The sequence below is a fragment of the Lampetra fluviatilis genome, chromosome 4 (genome assembly GCF_964198595.1).
Source record: "Lampetra fluviatilis chromosome 4, kcLamFluv1.1, whole genome shotgun sequence".
In the NCBI taxonomy this organism is placed as follows: Eukaryota; Metazoa; Chordata; class Hyperoartia; order Petromyzontiformes; family Petromyzontidae; genus Lampetra; species Lampetra fluviatilis.
Window position 1 is genome coordinate 15,009,863 of NC_136278.1, and position 18,831 is coordinate 15,028,693.

The 18,831-nt window shown below is 54.3% G+C and overlaps 1 protein-coding gene across 7 annotated transcripts in view; it reads left to right on the forward strand.

Annotated features, from left to right (window-relative positions):
* Window positions 1–203: 203 nt before the first annotated feature.
* LOC144931604 (TBC1 domain family member 14-like) overlaps window positions 204–18,831 on the forward strand; it is a 48,599-nt gene continuing 29,971 nt past the window's right edge. For 2 of the 7 annotated variants that reach the window (XM_078855665.1, XM_078855667.1), the window contains exons 1-4: window positions 204–255; window positions 1,897–2,091; window positions 4,964–5,913; window positions 6,960–7,086. In XM_078855665.1, coding sequence (XP_078711791.1) covers window positions 5,225–5,913; window positions 6,960–7,086 — 816 coding nt within the window. In that variant the 5' untranslated portion in view covers window positions 204–255; window positions 1,897–2,091; window positions 4,964–5,224. Of the gene's footprint in view, window positions 256–1,426; window positions 1,562–1,896; window positions 2,092–4,963; window positions 5,914–6,959; window positions 7,087–9,364; window positions 9,390–15,596; window positions 15,848–17,258; window positions 17,333–18,831 lie in introns of those variants that run through there. The other 5 variants (XM_078855666.1, XM_078855670.1, XM_078855668.1 and 2 more) reach the window with 5 other exon arrangements.

Here is an 18,831-nt window from a genome sequence, read left to right on the forward strand (position 1 = left end):
GAGTGGCTGAGTGAGTGAGTGGCTGAGTGAGTGGTGAGTGAGTGGCTGAGTGAGTGAGTGGCTGAGTGAGTGGTGAGTGAGTGGTGAGTGAGTGGTTGAGTGAGTGGCTGAGTGAGTGGTGAGTGAGTGAGTGGCTGAGTGAGTGGTGAGTGAGTGAGTGGCTGAGTGAGTGGGGGCGGGGCGAGGCCTCGCACCCGGAACTCCGCCTTGAGGCGTCTCTCCCCACGGAGGAAGCAGCGGCGGCAGCGGCGGCAGGTGAGGCGCAGCGTAGCCGCGACTCCCCTCGTCCACCCGTGACTCCCCGCGTCTCCCCGTGTCCACCCGTGACTCCCCGCGACTCTCCGTGTCCACCCGTGACTCCCCGCGTCCACCCGCGTCTCCCCGTGTCCACCCGTGACTCCCCGTGTCCACCTGTGGCTCCCCGCGTCTGCCTGCGTGTCTGCCTTGTGGCCGCTTGTTTTTCGCGTCCTTTAATCCCCGTCTCCCTGTGTTTCCCGTGTCTCCCGTGTCTCCCGTGTCTCCCGTGTCTCCTTGTCTCCCGTGTCTCCTTGTCTCCCCGTCCCCGTGTCTCTCTCCTTGTCCCCGTGTCTCTCCCCGTGTATCTCTCCTTGTCCCCGTGTCTCCCCGTGTCTCCTTGTCCCCGTGTCTCTCCCCGTGTCTCTCTCCTTGTCCCCGTGTCTCCCCGTGTCTCTCTCCTTGCCCCCGTGTCTCCCCGTGTCTCCTTGTCCCCGTGTCTCCCCGTGTCTCTCTCCTTGCCCCCGTGTCTCCCCGTGTCTCCTTGTCCCCGTGTCTCTCCCCGTGTCTCTCTCCTTGTCCCCGTGTCTCCCCGTGTCTCTCTCCTTGCCCCCGTGTCTCCCCGTGTCTCCTTGCCCCCGTGTCTCCCGTGTCTCTCTCCTTACCCCCGTGTCTCCCCGTGTCTCTCTCCTTGCCCCCGTGTCTCCCCGTGTCTCCTTGTCCCTGTGTCTCTCCCCGTGTCTCTCTCCTTGCCCCCGTGTCTCCCCGTGTCTCTCTCCTTGCCCCCGTGTCTCCCCGTGTCTCCCTCCTTGCCCCCGTGTCTCCCCGTGTCTCTCCCCGTGTCTCTCTCCATGCCCCCCGTGTAATCCCCCAGTCGGGCTCCTGTCCGCCTCTCTCCCTCCGTCACCCGCGGCACCTGTTGACGTCTCGAGCCTCCTGCTGCTGTGGTGGTGGTGGTGGTTGTGTTGTTGTGGTTGTGCTGCTGCTGTTGTTGTGGTTGTGTTGTGGTGGTTGTGCTGCTGCTGTGGTGGTGGTTGTGTTGTTGTGGTTGTGCTGCTGTTGTTGTGGTGGTTGTGGTTGTGCTGCTGTTGTTGTGCTGCTGCTGTTGTTGTGGTTGTGCTGCTGCTGTGGTTGTGCTGCTGTGGTGGTGGTTGTGTTGTTATGGTTGTGCTGCTGTTGTTGTGGTGCTGTGGTGGTGGTTGTGCTGTTGTTGTGGTTGTGGTGGTTGTTGTGCTGCTGTTTGCTCGTCCACTGCGCGGCTGCGTCTATGTGAGGCGATGAGGCCGACGCCGGGTACTGATCCGACACTTCTACTCCCACCCGAGTGGTGAGTAGTGATCGGGTCTGGGTGAGTGGTTGTGGGTCGGACTGGGTGAGTGGTGATTGGGTCTGGGAGAGTGGTGAGTGGTTGTGGGTGAGGCAGACTGGGGTGAGTGGTTGTCGGTGAGTGGTTGTGGGTGAGTGGCGAGTGCCCCCGGGTTCGTTAGAGTGTGGTGTGAGTGTGGTCTGTGCATGGATGTGTGCGGTGTGTGTGTGGTGGATGTGTGTGGGGTGTGTGTGGTGCGTGTGTGTGTGTGGTGCGTGGTGTGTGATGGATGCATGAATGACACCAGCTATTGATGGGAGTGCATTCTGTCTTCTGCTGGGTCCCGGGCGGTGCAGGAGGTGTCTCGGCTGAAGCACAAGGCATGTGGGAGGAGGATCCGGAGCTCACAGATAGATCCCCTGGGCATGACGGTTTCGCGCCCAAAGCTCCACACAGACGCATTCAAGAAGCAATCGCTCTTCTGTCATCTCGCAGCCTAAGCCGATAACACCTGGTGTTCCCGCACAGTGTCCCGTAAAAGCACTAACCAGGTAAGATAACTGCTGAGCTTGCATACTCGAACATGATGGTGCGCTGTTAGAGTGATTTTGGTTATTTAACCTTGCGGAAGAGTAAACTCTACGAGATTGAATGAACGAACTGGTGATCGTGGGCCCTTTTGGGGCTGTGTTATGGTGTCTAGCCCTAAGGTGCACGTTTTGTGCTTTAACCGCCTTGGCTCCATTGTCCTCAGCAGTGAGTGGCTGCATCCATTTGGAGATCGCTGAGGACAACACAGATGGGTATACGCATAGCCCATCAATGTACGCCTGTCAGGTTGCAAAAGAGAAATGTTGTCTTGAACGTTAATCCAGTTCATATTCAGACGCGTCCGACAAGGAGGCGTGCGGTGTCCTGAGCCTGAGCCTTTCCTTCGACAGTGGGTCCTAGGGCAGGCGCAAGGGCCCACAAACCCAATCGGCTAAGCTCTGCACGGCCACACGTCGTGGGGTTCTCAGTCTGGGTCGACATAAAATCCCTTCCCTGCAGCTTAGTGGAAAGTAGGCCAGTGAGGAAAGGTCGCACTTGCTTCTCAGCTGTCACGATTCAGGATCACTATTTTATTTCAAGAATGGAAATTCAGAACCTCTAGTGGCGGAAAGGTTTTTAAGTTCTGTTTGTTATTTATTAATGAAAATATTTTATCCGGATCATTGGTTGAGATGGAACATCTCGCTTGCAAGGGTGTAAAGTGATATGCAAAGCCTTAAAGTGCAACAAGATAAGAAAATAATTCTTAGACACAATTATATGCATGTATTGTGAAACTTGATTTCCATGACTCGATGCATGGCTGTTTGTTTGCTTGAGTGGTATGGCACTGTGAGCTATGCGAGTAGTAATGCTTGTGTATAGGGGCTCATAGTGCCACAGGAGGTCGTGGGTTCGATCCCAACCCTGAAGCCTGCTGTATATTTGGAGTTTGCATGTTCTCCCTGTGGTCGCGTGGATTTTCTCCGGGTCCTCCGGTTTTTCCCTCCACATTTAGTAACAAGCGTTTAGAGTATTTGGCTGCTATAAATTTCCACATGCTAAGCCACTTAGTTGAGCTATCATTTGTGGCCAGGTTGCTTCTGAAAAAGAGCTTCATAGTTCAGTGGGCCTTACCTGGTAAAATAAAAAATAGTTTTAGTTGAATTGCCCGAACCTGCTCCTCTACGGAGTGTTTATTCTGTCAGTGAAGCAAATCGAGTGATGCGTCAACGTTGTAACAAGCGGTGACACCTCGCCCCTTGGTGGATGGCTGCTCGCGTACTTTTGTTCAGTTGAGACCACAAACGGCTTGTGCCTTTAAGTTGCAACGTCTGGTTACTCGATCTGAACAGACCGGGTTTCCACCGGCTCGGGTTCTCAGCGAGCGGAGGGGGGGCGAGGCCTTCAGTTGCCGGAAGCCGCGTGATCTCCATGTGGCCGTTTTCCCTGACTGCAAAACTCCCCTCGTGCCGTTTGACGATCTTCCTTCTCGCCTACAGCAGCAGAACCTTGTTTAACCATATTTGTTGATCTCTTTATAAGAGTGGGTGGACCATTTTATCGTCAAACTAAAAAAACTAAACTAAACCATTTTTATTTATTCTACCAGGTAAAGCCCACTCAGCTATGTATGTCTTTTTCAGAAGCGATTTGTCCACAAATGATAGCTCAACAAAGTGGCTTATGTGGAAATGTATAGCAACCAAATAATCTAAACGCATGTTTCTAAATGTGGAGGGAGAAACCAGAGGACCCGGAGAAAAATCCAAATATACAGTAGGCATCAGGGTCGGGATTGAACCCACAACCTCCTGTATACCAGGCGATGAAGTTAACATCTCCAAGCCACCGCGGCGCCCCAGTCACGAGGCAGCTTAGAGAGAGGTGGTGTGCGGTGTGTGCACGCCAGCACTGCACAGGGCCCGGCCTCCTGGGTCTCCTGGCAGACGCGGCGGTTGGGCCAGGCGGCAGCAGCGGCACGTGTGGGCATGCTCGGCGTCGAGAGCACCTGCGAGCGGTTTGTGCCACGTCCAGGCATTAACCCCTCCATAGTCACTCGCTACGGCGTCCTGCGAGGGGGATTTGGTGGCACTTTGATACAGGATAGAGGTGTAAGAGAGTCACACGAGTCGTAGGGAGCGCTCTCCCCAGCCCCATGCACACATCGCACTCTCTATCTCCTCCTGTCCGTCCATTCTGACCCTTTCAGAAGGTTCTCCTCCCACTCTTCCTTTCCACCAACCCTGTACCTTGGTCTCTTCCTCCGCCTCGAACTGTCTTCTCTAGTTTCTCTTTCCCCCCCATATCTCTCTCCAAGTCCTCCCATGCTCCCTCCCCCTGGATGCGCCCCTAGCCGTCGTTATTTAATTAATTACTGCAGAGTGTTTTTCCACCGTTTAGTTGAAGGCAAATTTGAAATTGTGGATTTAATCAGTTCGTAATAATTACATAATTGTTTTTGTTTACCCAAGAAAGCGTCAAGACTTTTTCAGCAGGGTCCTGACACATTTTTGCAGTAGGGGGAGATGTCGTTATATGTAATCACACTTCCGTAATTTGCAGTTTAGTTGTTATGCATTGGGATGGTTTGGCCAACACCGGTTACATTGCGTGGTTTTTTTATCTTTCGGAGGAAACCGGACAACTCGGAGGTATCCCATGCAGAGCAGTTGGAGAGAACATACAACTCCACACAGGAAGGTGCCTGAGTTTGGACTCGAACCCAGGGCCCTCTTGTTGTGAGGCACCAGTATTGCCACTGCGCTGCCACCGTGCTGCCCCGTCTGTGTTCAATACCGATGGAACTTGTGCTCTCGCCATATTGAAAACGCATTTAGTCGGCGATTTCGTCACTGTTTCTAACATTTGAATGTGCGATTATTGTTTCAGGATACATGATGGCAGTGACGGAACATTTGAAGAGAGCTTCATAAACGACACTCACCTTGTTTTATGCAGAAACAACTGTTGTTCTTACACAGAAATGAAAGTATGGAATTGCGATTCAAGGGCATTGTATAACCACTGTGTTCACAACACATTAATCCTCGGAAAAAGTGGTTCTATGAACACAGCATCTTTTTACTTGCCCGTCCAACTGATTTCATTTGAAGACTGCATGCTCTCTTGAGTTCCGAGTGCGCTGCTGGCATGAATTTAAAGGCCGATGGGAACCACGAGGCAGCTCCTGCAGCGAACGGCCCCAGTTCTGTACAGACGTTGAGAACGATGGAGCTCAAGGGTCCGGTGGTCTCCGAGAGTCCTTGTGATGCTGCCGAGAAGACAGAGAAGACGAACGATGGAATCTCTGTCCCGGTGCTGCAAGTCGGTGACCCGGATGCCGCTCACCCCAGGTCGAGGGGCAAAACAAGTTCCCTTTGCTTGGGCCGGTCCGACGCAAGCGGCGCCTGCGCGGTCAGCAAGAGCTCTCGCAGCCTGCCGCCGGCGCCGTCGTTCGGCTCCGCGCGGTACGAGGCTGGTCACGGCGTGCGGCGCCCCTTGCCCGCGCCGCGCCCCGGCTGCAACGGCGACCTGGGCGACGTCCCGGACGGGTTGCAGGGCTGGCACGGCAGGACGGATGGCCTGAGCCTGTCTAGCACCAGCACCGAGCTGTCGGGCAGCGTGAGCCTCTCGGACTTTTCTGGGATGCACCTGGACAGCGCCTCGAGCGCCATCGTGCCACTGCACACGGACGAGTCGATGTTCATGGACGTGAACCTACACGCGCGCAACAGCTGCGAGTGGGCTCCTGGGCAGAAGGCCGAGCCGCGGCCTCCCGGTGCCGAGCCGACGCACACACCCCAGGGCAGCCTGCAGGGCCTCAGCGGATTCTTCTCCCGGTGGGTGTTCAATATAACGCATTCATCGGAAGCGCTGCCTTCAAAGGAAAAGGCGACGTTTCAGCCATTGGCATCTTCATAGCGCACAAAGAATTCAGAGAAACCATTTCATTCACACACCTTCTAAAACAGCTTTTCATTCTGTTGCAGCTCAGTGATCATAGATATAAAAATATTCTGTATGGAATTTTAACAAATGCCAAGGTGCCTGGATTCTGCTGGGTGGCAATTCTTGGGCCCAGACTCTGGGTGTCAATCCGGGATAATCACCCAACATAAACCAGGCTCTTAAGTCGAGGATGTTGATTATGATACTTTTAATTGATGTCACGTATAAAGATACCCAAGCATCTCAAGATACTGCACAGGACTAACACGCTTCATATTTTGTTCCATGGTCTCTGTCATAGCCATGTTTCCGATCCCAGTGTCATGGCAGGTAATGTGCACTGGTTGAAACGTTATCGTTTAGGCACTATTGATGCGTTTCGTCTGTAAAATGAACAATAATAATAATAATCACAATCTGTTATATTAAAACTATGGCTTGTGAGAGGCTCCTCTGCCTTCAGACATGGTCAGTGCTGCACCAGGGCCTCCACACCCAGAACTGAGAGCCATTCAGCTACCACTCTCAGAACGACCGACCAATTGCCCATCTCCTACGACGAGGACAGGGGTTGACATTTCAGAGTCATCTGTAGATAAACAAAAATCACATTACATTAACTCAATCACTGAGGCCTGGCCTAGCCCTGGTCTGCACAGTGCGAAGCCGCGGCTGCATCGCGCTGCACTGTGGACGCCGGGACCCACTGGCGCTTGTACTGTGAAGTGTGGCGTTCGGCGGAGGAGTTCACAAAACAGCAACAGTGACTGGGAGGCGGCCACAGGCTCCAGTGAGACCAGCACCGGGCACGTCCTACGTGGATTTGGATGGGCGTTGTGTAATATTAAATTCGTTGTTTCTATGTTGTTATTTCCGGTTGTGTCTTGCATGAAGTGGCGACGCAAACTGAGCATGGTGCGAATCTCTGTTCCCACAGGAGCTTGTTTGGGGCCAAGGTGCCGAGCTCCTCGGTTGGAGCGGGCCCGAGCGTGCCGGGGTGGAGGCTGTTCGGCAGGGTCCCGGTGCGCAGTGGCTCCAACCGCGACTCTCGAGCCATCCAAAAGGTACGGCGAGCGTGCATGCACGTGTAGAGGCTACAAGCGCACGGCCTGGGACAGAAGTGGCCGGCCGTTTAAGAGTTGTCGTTTAAGATTTTATGTTTAAGGGGTGTGTTTAAGGGTTTATATATAAGGGTTGGCGTTTAAGGGTTGGCGTTTAAGCGTTGGCGTTTAAGGGTTGGCGTTTCAGTGTTGGCGTTTCGCAGGATTTAAGTAGCCCTCCACGCGGTGGGTTGGACGGAGGCTAGGAGCACAGCAAGTGGGTTCTCATGCCCTTCTGTGCAAACCTTTGTTACGCCTGGAATACCCCATAGGGAAACGCTGCTGAGTTACATAATGTCATTAAAATGCATTAACAAACCCCGCTGCATGCGGCTCTTTAAGGACTGATTCCTGACGTTATTTATTAAAGACCACCGTCTCATTCACGTGCATTTTAGCTCTTGAAATTCGAAAAAAATGGCTCTTCTTATTTTTGGTTGCCGACTCCTGTATTAGTTTATCATCAGGTCTTCATCTCTTCTACCTGATGGACTTTCCCCCCTGGCACAGGGGAGGGCGTTGTGGAACCGGGTGATTCCGACATGCGGCATGGTCAGCAGTCCACCCCTTGGTAGGGTTGATGTGCTCGTACGCTCGCCCGGCAGTGCTTCCTGCCTTGAAAAGCAAAGGCCTGTGCATGTAGAGCCGGCTTTGTCAAACAAGAATGTGGCTACAGCACGTTTGGGGAAGGCTCTCACATAGCAGCAGCAGCAGCAGGGCGCGCACAACTTGATGTGACGTCACGTGTTCAAATTGATCCACAACAAAATAGTTTTTTCATTTTCAAAAACCTCCATACCTTTGCCAAATTTTTTGGATGAACACCAATAATATTATTGGAACATATCCCTCCTGCGTGCACGCGCACGTGCAATTCACTGTAGAACTCGTGATCATGCCAGCCTCTGCCTACGGGGGCAGTATTTGTTGGCACCACTGCCTCTAGGCAGCCCGTCCCTGCGGCTCGCGCTCAGGGGGATGGGCTACAACTGCTAACGGGCAACACGGACGGCTGCGTGTGTGGGGAAAGCGCCGCCTTAGTTGGGTTTAAATGTGTGAACTGGCTTGCCGGGGCGATAGACTCGCAGGCACTCAGTGAGGTCACGTCACTCACTCGCGCCATTACCCACACCTTCACTCACCCACGCCGTAACTCACCCACACGTCACCCACGCCGTCACTCACCCACACATCACCCACACCATCACTCACACGTCACTCACCCACACATCACCCACACCTTCACTCACCCACACAACCCACACCTTCACTCACCCACACCTTCACTCACCCACACCTTCACTCACCACACCTTCACTAACCCACACCTTCACCCACCCACACATCACCCACGCCGTCACTCACCCACACGTCACCCACGCCGTCACTCACCCACACATCACCCACACCATCACTCACACGTCACTCACCCACACGTCACCCACACCTTCACTCACCCACACAACCCACACCTTCACTCACCCACACCTTCACTCACCCACACCTTCACTCACCACACCTTCACTAACCCACACCTTCACCCACCCACACATCACCCATGCCGTCACTCACCCACACGTCACCCACACCGCCACTCACCCACACGTCACCTACACATCACCCACCCACACGTCACCCACCCACACGTCACCCACTCCGTCACTCACCCACACGTCACCCACACGTCACCCACGCCGTCACTCACCCACACCGTCACTCACCCACATGCCACCGACACTGTCACTCACCCACAGGTCACCAACACTGTCACTCACCCACACGTCACCCACACCGTCACCCATTCACTCACTGCACATATAGAACTCACGTATGTCTCTCACTCGCACTTCACTCAATTAACTCAATCACCACTGTGTGGTGAGTGCTCTGTGTGGCGAGTTCTGTGTGGGTGAGTGCTGTGTGGGTGAGTGCCCTGTGTGTGGTGAATGCTCTAGCAAGTGCTCTGTGCGTGGTGAGTACTCCGTGTGTGGTAAGTAATCTATGCGTGTGTGTGTGATTGCTCCGTGTACTTGTGGGTTGGGGTCTGCATTGTCAATGTTTGCACAGCTGCAAATCCAGCAACAGGGACACGCATACACACACAGGTGCCTGGCTTCTAACCTCTCTCCTCCGCTCTGTGGAGTCATTATGGCACGGAAAACTTAAAATGCATTTCCTATACAGGGTGATGACCACAGGTGACACCTTCACCGCATACGTGCAGTGTGGAAACTCACAGACTGATGATTAGTGCATCACTCCATTGGGTAAGTGGTTAGCTGCAGCTACGTTCAAATATAACATCATGTGCAGTGTTGTAGCTATGCTTTTGCACCTGGCCAGTAATGCAGCACTGTGGAGGCATCGAGGGTTGGTGGATAACATTCGTAAAACTCCCAAACCCACTGGACGGTGAGGTCGCCACCTTTCGGCGTGCCAGGGTATGATGGCAGTAGAGCAAGTGGGTTAATTTCCATCTGTATTCCATGTGTACAAGTGCAGGGGATTGAGTTACCCCCTTCGCAAGCGTGGGTCTTCTCCCGGTGTTCCGGTTTCCTCCCCTATGTATGGACACTCATTGATGGAGTTGACCAAACGTTCCAATATAGGACCACAGAGGTAGGGCAATTCCTCCCTTGCTTTTTTGTGGTTTCCTACGCCTCTGAATTTAATTAGACAAGTGCGTATTATAAATGTATTAATTTCTTTAACTTATGCAAATTATTTTGTATTATGTGACCTGCGTATAATGGCAATATTTTGAGGACCAATGTCGAGGTCTGCTAGCCGCGAGACGGCTTCAAGAGTTTTGCGATTCCTTAGTTGCAGGAGCGCAGACGACAGTAGTTTACTATATGGTCCACAGTTTTAGTTGCATGGCCACAATCACTCGCTCTACTGTGGCTTGTCTTTAATGGATCTCTGGGGCTCTGTCTATGGGTTTAATGTACGGTCCACAGTTTGGGTTGCAGGGTGACAATCGCACTGCCGTGCTGTGGATTGTCTTTATTTTTCCATCCATGAAGGAGATGTACGCATTGGCCTGCTGATGGTCTCATGCGAGTAAGCTCATTGGCCTTCCAGCACTCGGGGGATGCTTCGCATTCAAAGCCTGGGCGTGCCCATGTCTTGTCTATTGTCCTACATCATTGTATAACTGAATCAGAATATTTATTTATCCTGGAGGAAGCCAATGAGTTTTTGAAGCTCTTTTTTTCACAGATGTCCAGTAGGGGGTGGGTCAGAAGGTTACATCAATACGAATGGGTTTGTGACTGGAATATGAACGGTCTTTAATCTCCAGTCGAGTTGTGATGACCCATTGTCCGATGGACTGAATTATAATATTTTTTTAATACTTATAATGAGCTATTTATGCTACTTCAAACATGAGGTTGCCCTCACTTACAGGTGCCATGAAACATCATTTATTTATTTTTCTATAGCGCTGCCCTTTATACGGGTACGGGCGTGATTGTGTTAGAGCGTTTTAAATCACATCTCATGTCAACACAATTCACGGTACTTTGATGATCAATACACCCGCAGTAATCATACCAGTCAACCCCTGATCAATGACTACCCTATTACAGACCAATTCAAACCTTATTGGTCACCCCGTGCCCTTATACATCTCAACGTTCATCCTACAAAGTCCCATCACAAGGGAGAAACACAAATAGACAAAACAAATGTTTGTCCATATTGAAACGGCTGTACGCCGTATGGAGCTGAAAACTAAATTTCCCTGTGCAAGAATACGGGCAAAGCATACAGCTCTGAGTAATACAGACCCACAGTAATAACCAGCCCTGGCCACGGTGTTCAAACCGCGAACCTTTGCAAGGAGCGGTGGTGAACGCGTTACCGCCCTCGACGTGGATTTGCCTGAGGTTCTCTGTGAGGCTCCTACAGACAGCATCAGCTGGTTGCCCCGGGGCCTCTGTGAGGCTCCTACAGACATCATCAGCTGGTTGCCCCGGGGCCTCTGTGAGGCTCCTACAGACAGCATCAGCTGGTTGCCCCGGGGCCTCTGTGAGGCTCCTACAGACATCAGCTGGTTGCCCCGGGGCCTCTGTGAGGCCTCTACAGACATCAGCTGGTTGACCCGGGGCCTCTGTGACACACACCCTAGAGACATCATCAGCTGGTTGTCCCGGGGCCTCTGTGACACACACCCTACAGACATCATCAGCTGGTTGCTCCGGGGCCTCTGATGCTCCTACAGACAGCATCAGCTGGTTGCCCCGGGGCCTCTGTGACACACCCTACAGACATCATCAGCTGGTTGCCCCGGGGCCTCTGTGATGTTCCTACAGACAGCATCAGCTGGTTGCCCCGGGGCCTCTGTGATGCTCCTACAGACAGCATCAGCTGGTTGCCCCGGGGCCTCTGTGACACACCCTACAGACATCATCAGCTGGTTGCCCCGGGGCCTCTGTGACACTCTTACAGACATCATCAGCTGGTTGCCCCGGTGCCTCTGTGTCGCTCCTACAGACAGCATCAGCTGGTTGTCCTCGCTGATCCATCGCATTCGAGTCTGGCACCAATCGCCTGTTAACTCGCCCGCCCAGTCTCCACCGTGGCAAGAAGGAAGTCCTTGCAGCTGATATTCATCCCAATGTTTTAAGTGTCCATGTTATTTTTCATATTACCGATTGTCCGTTTGTAGCAAATGTTCGCACCTCCGAGTAGCACGTTTGGCTACGTACCGTGCGAAAGAAGTTCAACATACCTGCACGCGTTAAGACTGACGCGTTAGCACAGCTAGGCAGTCAGCGTGTTGGGAGTTACATTCACACACACACAACCACTGCTCCTTGCAAATCGCGTCATGACGCCTGCTTTGATCTCTTCACATTCAGCCTGGGCCACCACCACCACGGCAGCAGCAGCCATAAGCCTCGTCTCTCTCGCTCGTGTTTCATTTGATTTCGTGTTTAAGACATTACAGCAATCGGCCGGCCTATAACCTCGTGATAACAACAACAACGCAGAGAACCTTCGGCGCGTGTTTACGTCATGACAGTAGCGCGCAACAATTCCCTAGCGAATGGATCACAAAGTTGAGAATGACGTGGTTTGAGGGCGAGGAGTGTGACTAGGGGAAAATGAAGTGTGCAGTGAGCGGTAGTGGTGAGGGTGAGTTGTGGTGAGCGGTAGTGGTGAGGGTGAGTTGTGGTGAGCGGTAGTGGTGAGGGGGAGTTGTGGTGAGCGGTAGTGGTGAGGGTGAGTTGTGGTGAGCGGTAGTGGTGAGGGTGAGTTGTGGTGAGCGGTAGTGGTGAGGGTGAGTTGTGGTGAGCGGTAGTGGTGAGGGGGATTTGTGGTGAGCGGTAGTGGTGAGGGGGAGTTGTGGTGAGCGGTAGTGGTGAGGGGGAGTTGTGGTGAGCGGTAGTGGTGAGGGGGAGTTGTGGTGAGCGGTAGTGGTGAGGGTGAGTTGTGGTGAGCGGTAGTGGTGAGGGTTAGCGGTGGTGGGGAAGAGGAGCGGTGGTGGTGAGTGGTGGTGGTGAGGGGGAGTGGTGAGTGGTGGTGAGGGGGAGTGGTGAGTGGTGGTGAGGGGGAGTGGTGGTGTTGGTGGTGAGGGGGAGTGGTGGTGTTGGTGGTGAGGGGGAGTGGTGAGTGGTGGTGAGGGGGAGTGGTGGTGAGGGGGAGTGGTGGTGAGGGGGAGTGGTGAGTGGTGGTGTTGGTGGTGAGGGGGAGTGGTGAGTGGTGGTGTTGGTGGTGAGGGGGAGTGGTGAGTGGTGGTGAGGGGGAGTGGTGGTGTTGGTGGTGAGGGGGAGTGGTGGTGTTGATGGTGAGGGGGAGTGGTGAGTGGTGGTGTTGGTGGTGAGGGGGAGTGGTGGTGAGGGGGAGTGGTGGTGAGGGGGAGTGGTGGTGTTGGTGGTGAGGGTGAGTGGTGGTGAGGGGGAGTGGTGGTGTTGGTGGTGAGGGGGAGTGGTGGTGTTGGTGGTGAGGGTGAGTGGTGGTGTTGGTGGTGAGGGGGAGTGGTGGTGAGGGGGAGTGGTGAGTGGTGGTGTTGGTGGTGAGGGTGAGTGGTGGTGAGGGGGAGTGGTGGGGAGTAGTGAGTGGTGGTGAGGGTGAGTGGTGGTGTTGGTGGTGAGGGGGAGTGGTGGTGTTGGTGAGGGGGAGTGGTGGTGGGGTTGGTGGTGAGGGCGAGTGGTGGTGTTGGTGAGGGGGAGTGGTGGTGAGGGGGAGTGGTGAGTGGTGAGTGGTGGTGAGGGGGAGTGGTGGTGTTGGTGGTGAGGGGGAGTGGTGGTGTTGGTGAGGGGGAGTGGTGGTGGGGTTGGTGGTGAGGGCGAGTGGTGGTGTTGGTGAGGGGGAGTGGTGGTGAGGGGGAGTGGTGAGTGGTGAGTGGTGGTGAGGGGGAGTGGTGAGTGGTGGTGAGGGGGAGTGGTGAGTGGTGGTGTTGGTGGTGAGGGTGAGTGGTGGTGAGGGGGAGTGGTGGTGGTGTTGGTGGTGAGGGTGAGTGGTGGTGAGGGGGAGTGGTGGTGTTGGTGGTGTTGGTGGTGAGGGGGAGTGGTGAGTGGTGGTGTTGGTGGTGAGGGGGAGTGGTGGTGTTGGTGGTGAGGGGGAGTGGTGAGTGGTGGTGAGGGGGAGTGGTGGTGAGGGGGAGTGGTGAGTGGTGGTGGTGAGGGGGAGTGGTGGTGTTGGTGAGGGGGAGTGGTGGTGGTGGTGGTGTTGGTGGTGAGGGTGAGTGGTGGTGTTGGTGAGGGGGAGTGGTGGTGAGGGGGAGTGGTGGTGTTGGTGGTGAGGGGGAGTGGTGGTGTTGGTGAGGGGGAGTGGTGGTGGTGGTGTTGGTGGTGAGGGTGAGTGGTGGTGTTGGTGAGGGGGAGTGGTGAGTGGTGGTGAGGGGGAGTGGTGAGTGGTGGTGAGGGGGAGTGGTGAGTGGTGGTGTTGGTGGTGAGGGTGAGTGGTGGTGAGGAGGAGTGGTGGTGAGGGGGAGTGGTGAGTGGTGGTGAGGGGGAGTGGTGGTGTTGGTGGTGAGGGGGAGTGGTGGTGTTGGTGGTGAGGGGGAGTGGTGAGTGGTGGTGAGGGGGAGTGGTGGTGAGGGGGAGTGGTGAGTGGTGGTGTTGGTGGTGAGGGGGAGTGGTGAGTGGTGGTGTTGGTGGTGAGGGGGAGTGGTGGTGAGGGGGAGTGGTGGTGTTGGTGGTGAGGGGGAGTGGTGGTGTTGATGGTGAGGGGGAGTGGTGAGTGGTGGTGTTGGTGGTGAGGGGGAGTGGTGGTGAGGGGGAGTGGTGGTGAGGGGGAGTGGTGAGTGGTGGTGTTGGTGGTGAGGGTGAGTGGTGGTGAGGGGGAGTGGTGGTGTTGGTGGTGAGGGGGAGTGGTGGTGTTGGTGGTGAGGGGGAGTGGTGAGTGGTGGTGTTGGTGGTGAGGGGGAGTGGTGGTGAGGGGGAGTGGTGAGTGGTGGTGTTGGTGGTGAAGGTGAGTGGTGGTGAGGGGGAGTGGTGGTGTTGGTGGTGAGGGGGAGTGGTGGTGTTGGTGGTGAGGGGGAGTGGTGAGTGGTGGTGTTGGTGGTGAGGGGGAGTGGTGGTGTTGGTGGTGAGGGGGAGTGGTGGTGTTGGTGGTGAGGGGGAGTGGTGAGTGGTGGTGAGGGTGAGTGGTGGTGTTGGTGGTGAGGGGGAGTGGTGGTGTTGGTGAGGGGGAGTGGTGGTGGTGTTGGTGGTGAGGGTGAGTGGTGGTGTTGGTGAGGGGGAGTGGTGGTGAGGGGGAGTGGTGAGTGGTGGTGAGGGGGAGTGGTGAGTGGTGGTGAGGGGGAGTGGTGGTGTTGGTGGTGGTGAGGGGGAGTGGTGGTGTTGGTGTTGGTGGTGAGGGTGAGTGGTGGTGTTGGTGAGGGGGAGTGGTGGTGGTGGTGGTGGTGTTGGTGGTGAGGGTGAGTGGTGGTGTTGGTGAGGGGGAGTGGTGGTGAGGGGGAGTGGTGAGTGGTGGTGAGGGGGAGTGGTGAGTGGTGGTGAGGGGGAGTGGTGGTGTTGGTGGTGAGGGGGAGTGGTGGTGTTGGTGGTGAGGGGGAGTGGTGAGTGGTGATGAGGGGGAGTGGTGAGTGGTGGTGAGGGGGAGTGGTGAGTGGTGGTGTTGGTGGTGAGGGTGAGTGGTGGTGAGGAGGAGTGGTGGTGAGGGGGAGTGGTGAGTGGTGGTGAGGGGGAGTGGTGTTGGTGGTGAGGGGGAGTGGTGAGTGGTGGTGAGGGGGAGTGGTGGTGGTGGTGGTGTTGGTGGTGAGGGTGAGTGGTGGTGTTGGTGAGGGGGAGTGGTGGTGGTGTTGGTGGTGAGGGTGAGTGGTGGTGAGGAGGAGTGGTGGTGAGGGGGAGTGGTGAGTGGTGGTGAGGGGGAGTGGTGTTGGTGGTGAGGGGGAGTGGTGGTGGTGTTGGTGGTGAGGGTGAGTGGTGGTGTTGGTGAGGGGGAGTGGTGAGTGGTGGTGAGAGGGAGTGGTGAGTGGTGGTGTTGGTGGTGAGGGTGAGTGGTGGTGAGGAGGAGTGGTGGTGAGGGGGAGCGGTGGTGGTGGTGGCTGCGCTGTTCGCGCCATTCGAGGCAAGTGGCGGCGCCGTGAGGCTGCAGCTGCTGCCGCGGGCTCTGAGTGAGAGGAGGCTGGGAGTGAGAGGCTCCTCTGAGTGAGTGAGAGAGAGACTAGGGGGGAGCCGGCGGATGGCGGCGACCTCGCGGCGCGGCCCCTGAGCCATGGCCGGCACGGGCAGACTCCGCGCGGAGCCCCGCGCCGCCTCGGCCCACGGTGAGCGGCGTCTCCCCCGCACGTGTACAGTGCGGTGTGTGTACAGTGCGGTGTGTGTACAGTGCGACTGTGGTACAGTGTGACTGGTGTACAGTGGGCACGTGTACAGTGTGACTGGTGTACAGCGCGGCTGGTGTACAGTGCGACACATGTACAGTGCGGTGTGTGTACAGTGCGGTATGTAGGTAATCACGTGTACAGTGCGCGTTGTGTACAGCGTGCCGTCAATACAGTCCGATTGGCACGATTATATTCGTACGGTGCGAAAGAAGTTCCACTCCCAGTCCTCGGCGCGGCGGTTCGTGGCGCTGCGCTACGAACCCGCCGCCCCGAGTTCGATTCCCGCTCACGGCCAACACCGGTGACGATTATGTGAACCTGTCCTGGGCCTCCCCTAGGTGGACTCGGCATCAAATGAGTTACTGGTGCGGTGTGTAAACATGGCCACTGGGGTGACAAAGGCGGCCGGGCGTGGTGCTGAGAACAGCGCTTGCCCCAACAGTGTGTCAAGGCTACACGGGGGATGTTTGCGAGGACAGTTTGGTGTGTAAAGTGTCTGTGTGTGTGTGGTTAGTCCAGTGCTAGTATGCAGTACACCTAGCCTGGCACAAGCACCATGGTCATTCGTCCGAATTTTATTTCGAACTTCTATTCGTGCTTATTTGCCCTTCCTCCGTACCTCCGATTCGCACCGTTGGCTATGTACGGTGTGAAATAAGTTCAAAATAGGTGCATACAAGACTCATGGCATTTGAAGAAAGCGTTATCAACTGATAATTCCATCCTCATCGCTTGAGCTCTGTGAAATTAGCCGCAGTGTGCTGCAGTGTCAGGACGTGTAGGGCAACGCGTTGCTTAATCTATAGACTTTCTTTCACGAGCTGAAAAGCCAAGTGAGACCCCAAGTCTCTCCTGCTGTGGTGACCTGTGTCAATTCGGGCCTCACAACACACAGCTGAGACCAAACAGGAGAGAAGGTAAAGCAGAGTGCAAATGACTTGGACAGATGCAGAAACAACCATGATCGGCATCTGTGCTCAAAGTTTCCGAGAAAAGTATCTAGTTTATCGTCTCGGAGAGATGAGAAATGTAGAAATTATCAGGCATTTCTGGAAAATCACCTGATCGCGAGGACGAGGAGCTTAGTCCATGTTCCCGTAGTCGGCCACGTCTTTCCCTGGTTTCACCGGGGCAGGGCGGTTATATTCACGTGGGCATTGCTGTGCAGAGTATTTTTCCAGTTCTGCAGCTATGGTTTTCGATCTTAAAACAAAAGAGCAACTCATTTCGGGTTCTATAAAAGACCGTGTTCTGTACAAACTTCCAGTGAACCGAGTATGAAGTCTTTGTATGACTCCTCTGCGCATGTGTACATCTCTTGTGTGTGTTCTCTCCTTTCCCACTTTCCTAGGTGACTCCAGCTGGCCTGAATCCCAGAGCCCGTCGGACTCAGTGTCTCCTATATTAACTTGTTGTGGGTTTAAGGCATGTCAAACGCCCCCCCCCCCTACCCGGCCCTCTTAGCATGCCCCCTGTTGCCATCACGCCGACCCCTCGTGCTCTCTCGGAGAGTGTGCCTCGAGGCAGAGCAGCCTTGCACCTCGGGCCCTGTTGCCTCAACCAATTGCTTTTCGTGGTTCACATTCGTCTAACACTTGGTGGTTGTGGTTTTGTGTAAACTATGTATGTGTTCTTGCTCAATGCATGTGTTTCATACTCGCCTTTTAGTTGCATGTGGTTTTGGTTTGCTTAGTTCCACTGCAAACACAATGGTAACTCACACAAGGTTGTTAAGTTTTGCATGAAGAGGAAAGAGCCTTTGCGTCTGCTCACCTGGCGAGTTAAGGAACCTGAATTATCCTCATTCCCAGTGCACGCTTGGCCTTGCTGGATATGCCCACGTTAAACCCACTGACATGGTGCGAATTTATTCAGTGTGTTACGTGGCGTAACAGTAATTTACACGCAGATAGTAGACGACGTTTAGCTGCAGCCAATAATTATTTAGCCTTCAGTGTACCTGCTGTGTGACGTTTCGGCAGCATGGTCTTTTGAAAGTGCCGCACCAGCGGATTTAAGTGCATGCTGGCCAGTGACACGGCGCAGCGGTACCGCGTTCGGTGCTCGTAGCAGAGGTTGACAGTTCCAATCCAGCAGCCACCCTGGTTAATACGGCGGTGTTTAACAACACAAAAATGCTCTGTCAGCTTAACTGCATACGTTAAAGATACCCTGCCGTCATTCGCGAGTCTCGGCCATTGTATCCCATCATCGTGGTCCTAATTTGCTAAATTCGAAAAATTACCCGAAAATGACTCCATTTGAATAGACAAAGTACTTATCGCTACCTACTGTGAAAACTTGGCAGGACCCTCCACAAAAAGTAATGAAACTCAGTGAGGCTTTCCTAGGTAAATGAGCTTAATAATAAAAGTATAATATTGTAATATTTTGCCTATTACAATTTTTCATCAAGTCTTGCAAACATATGTGTAGCCCAATGGACTTTTACCTGGCTCGCAGTGCTGCCAATGTAATGGAGCTCCATCCAAGGCTTATTTGAGAGTTCGGTCACACATTGACCGAATTAATTATACATTTGCATGCTCACTCCGAATGGCAAGCAATGTTAGTTTTGTTTAGTTAGCTTGTGAGATGAATATGAAAGAAAAGTCACCACATTTGCCATCACAGTCGAACTCCATGAATCCTCGGTGATGTGGGGGAACTGCTCATAGATCCTGTAACCGCGGCGACCACGGATTACCCCGAAATCTGCGCCGGAAAGATTAGCCGTGGCGCGGCAGTGTGCCACAGATTTAGGGAGCTTTTAGTTTCTGCATTGTCAGTCTCTGTGTCTCCGTTTGTTTCTCCCGTTTGTGGACTGGACAGTATGAAAATGTTGAGTTCGACTATAATGACAACATACAAGTGTGGCTTAAGAAAGCATTGGCTGTACAAAAGAGACCACAGCACACTTACAG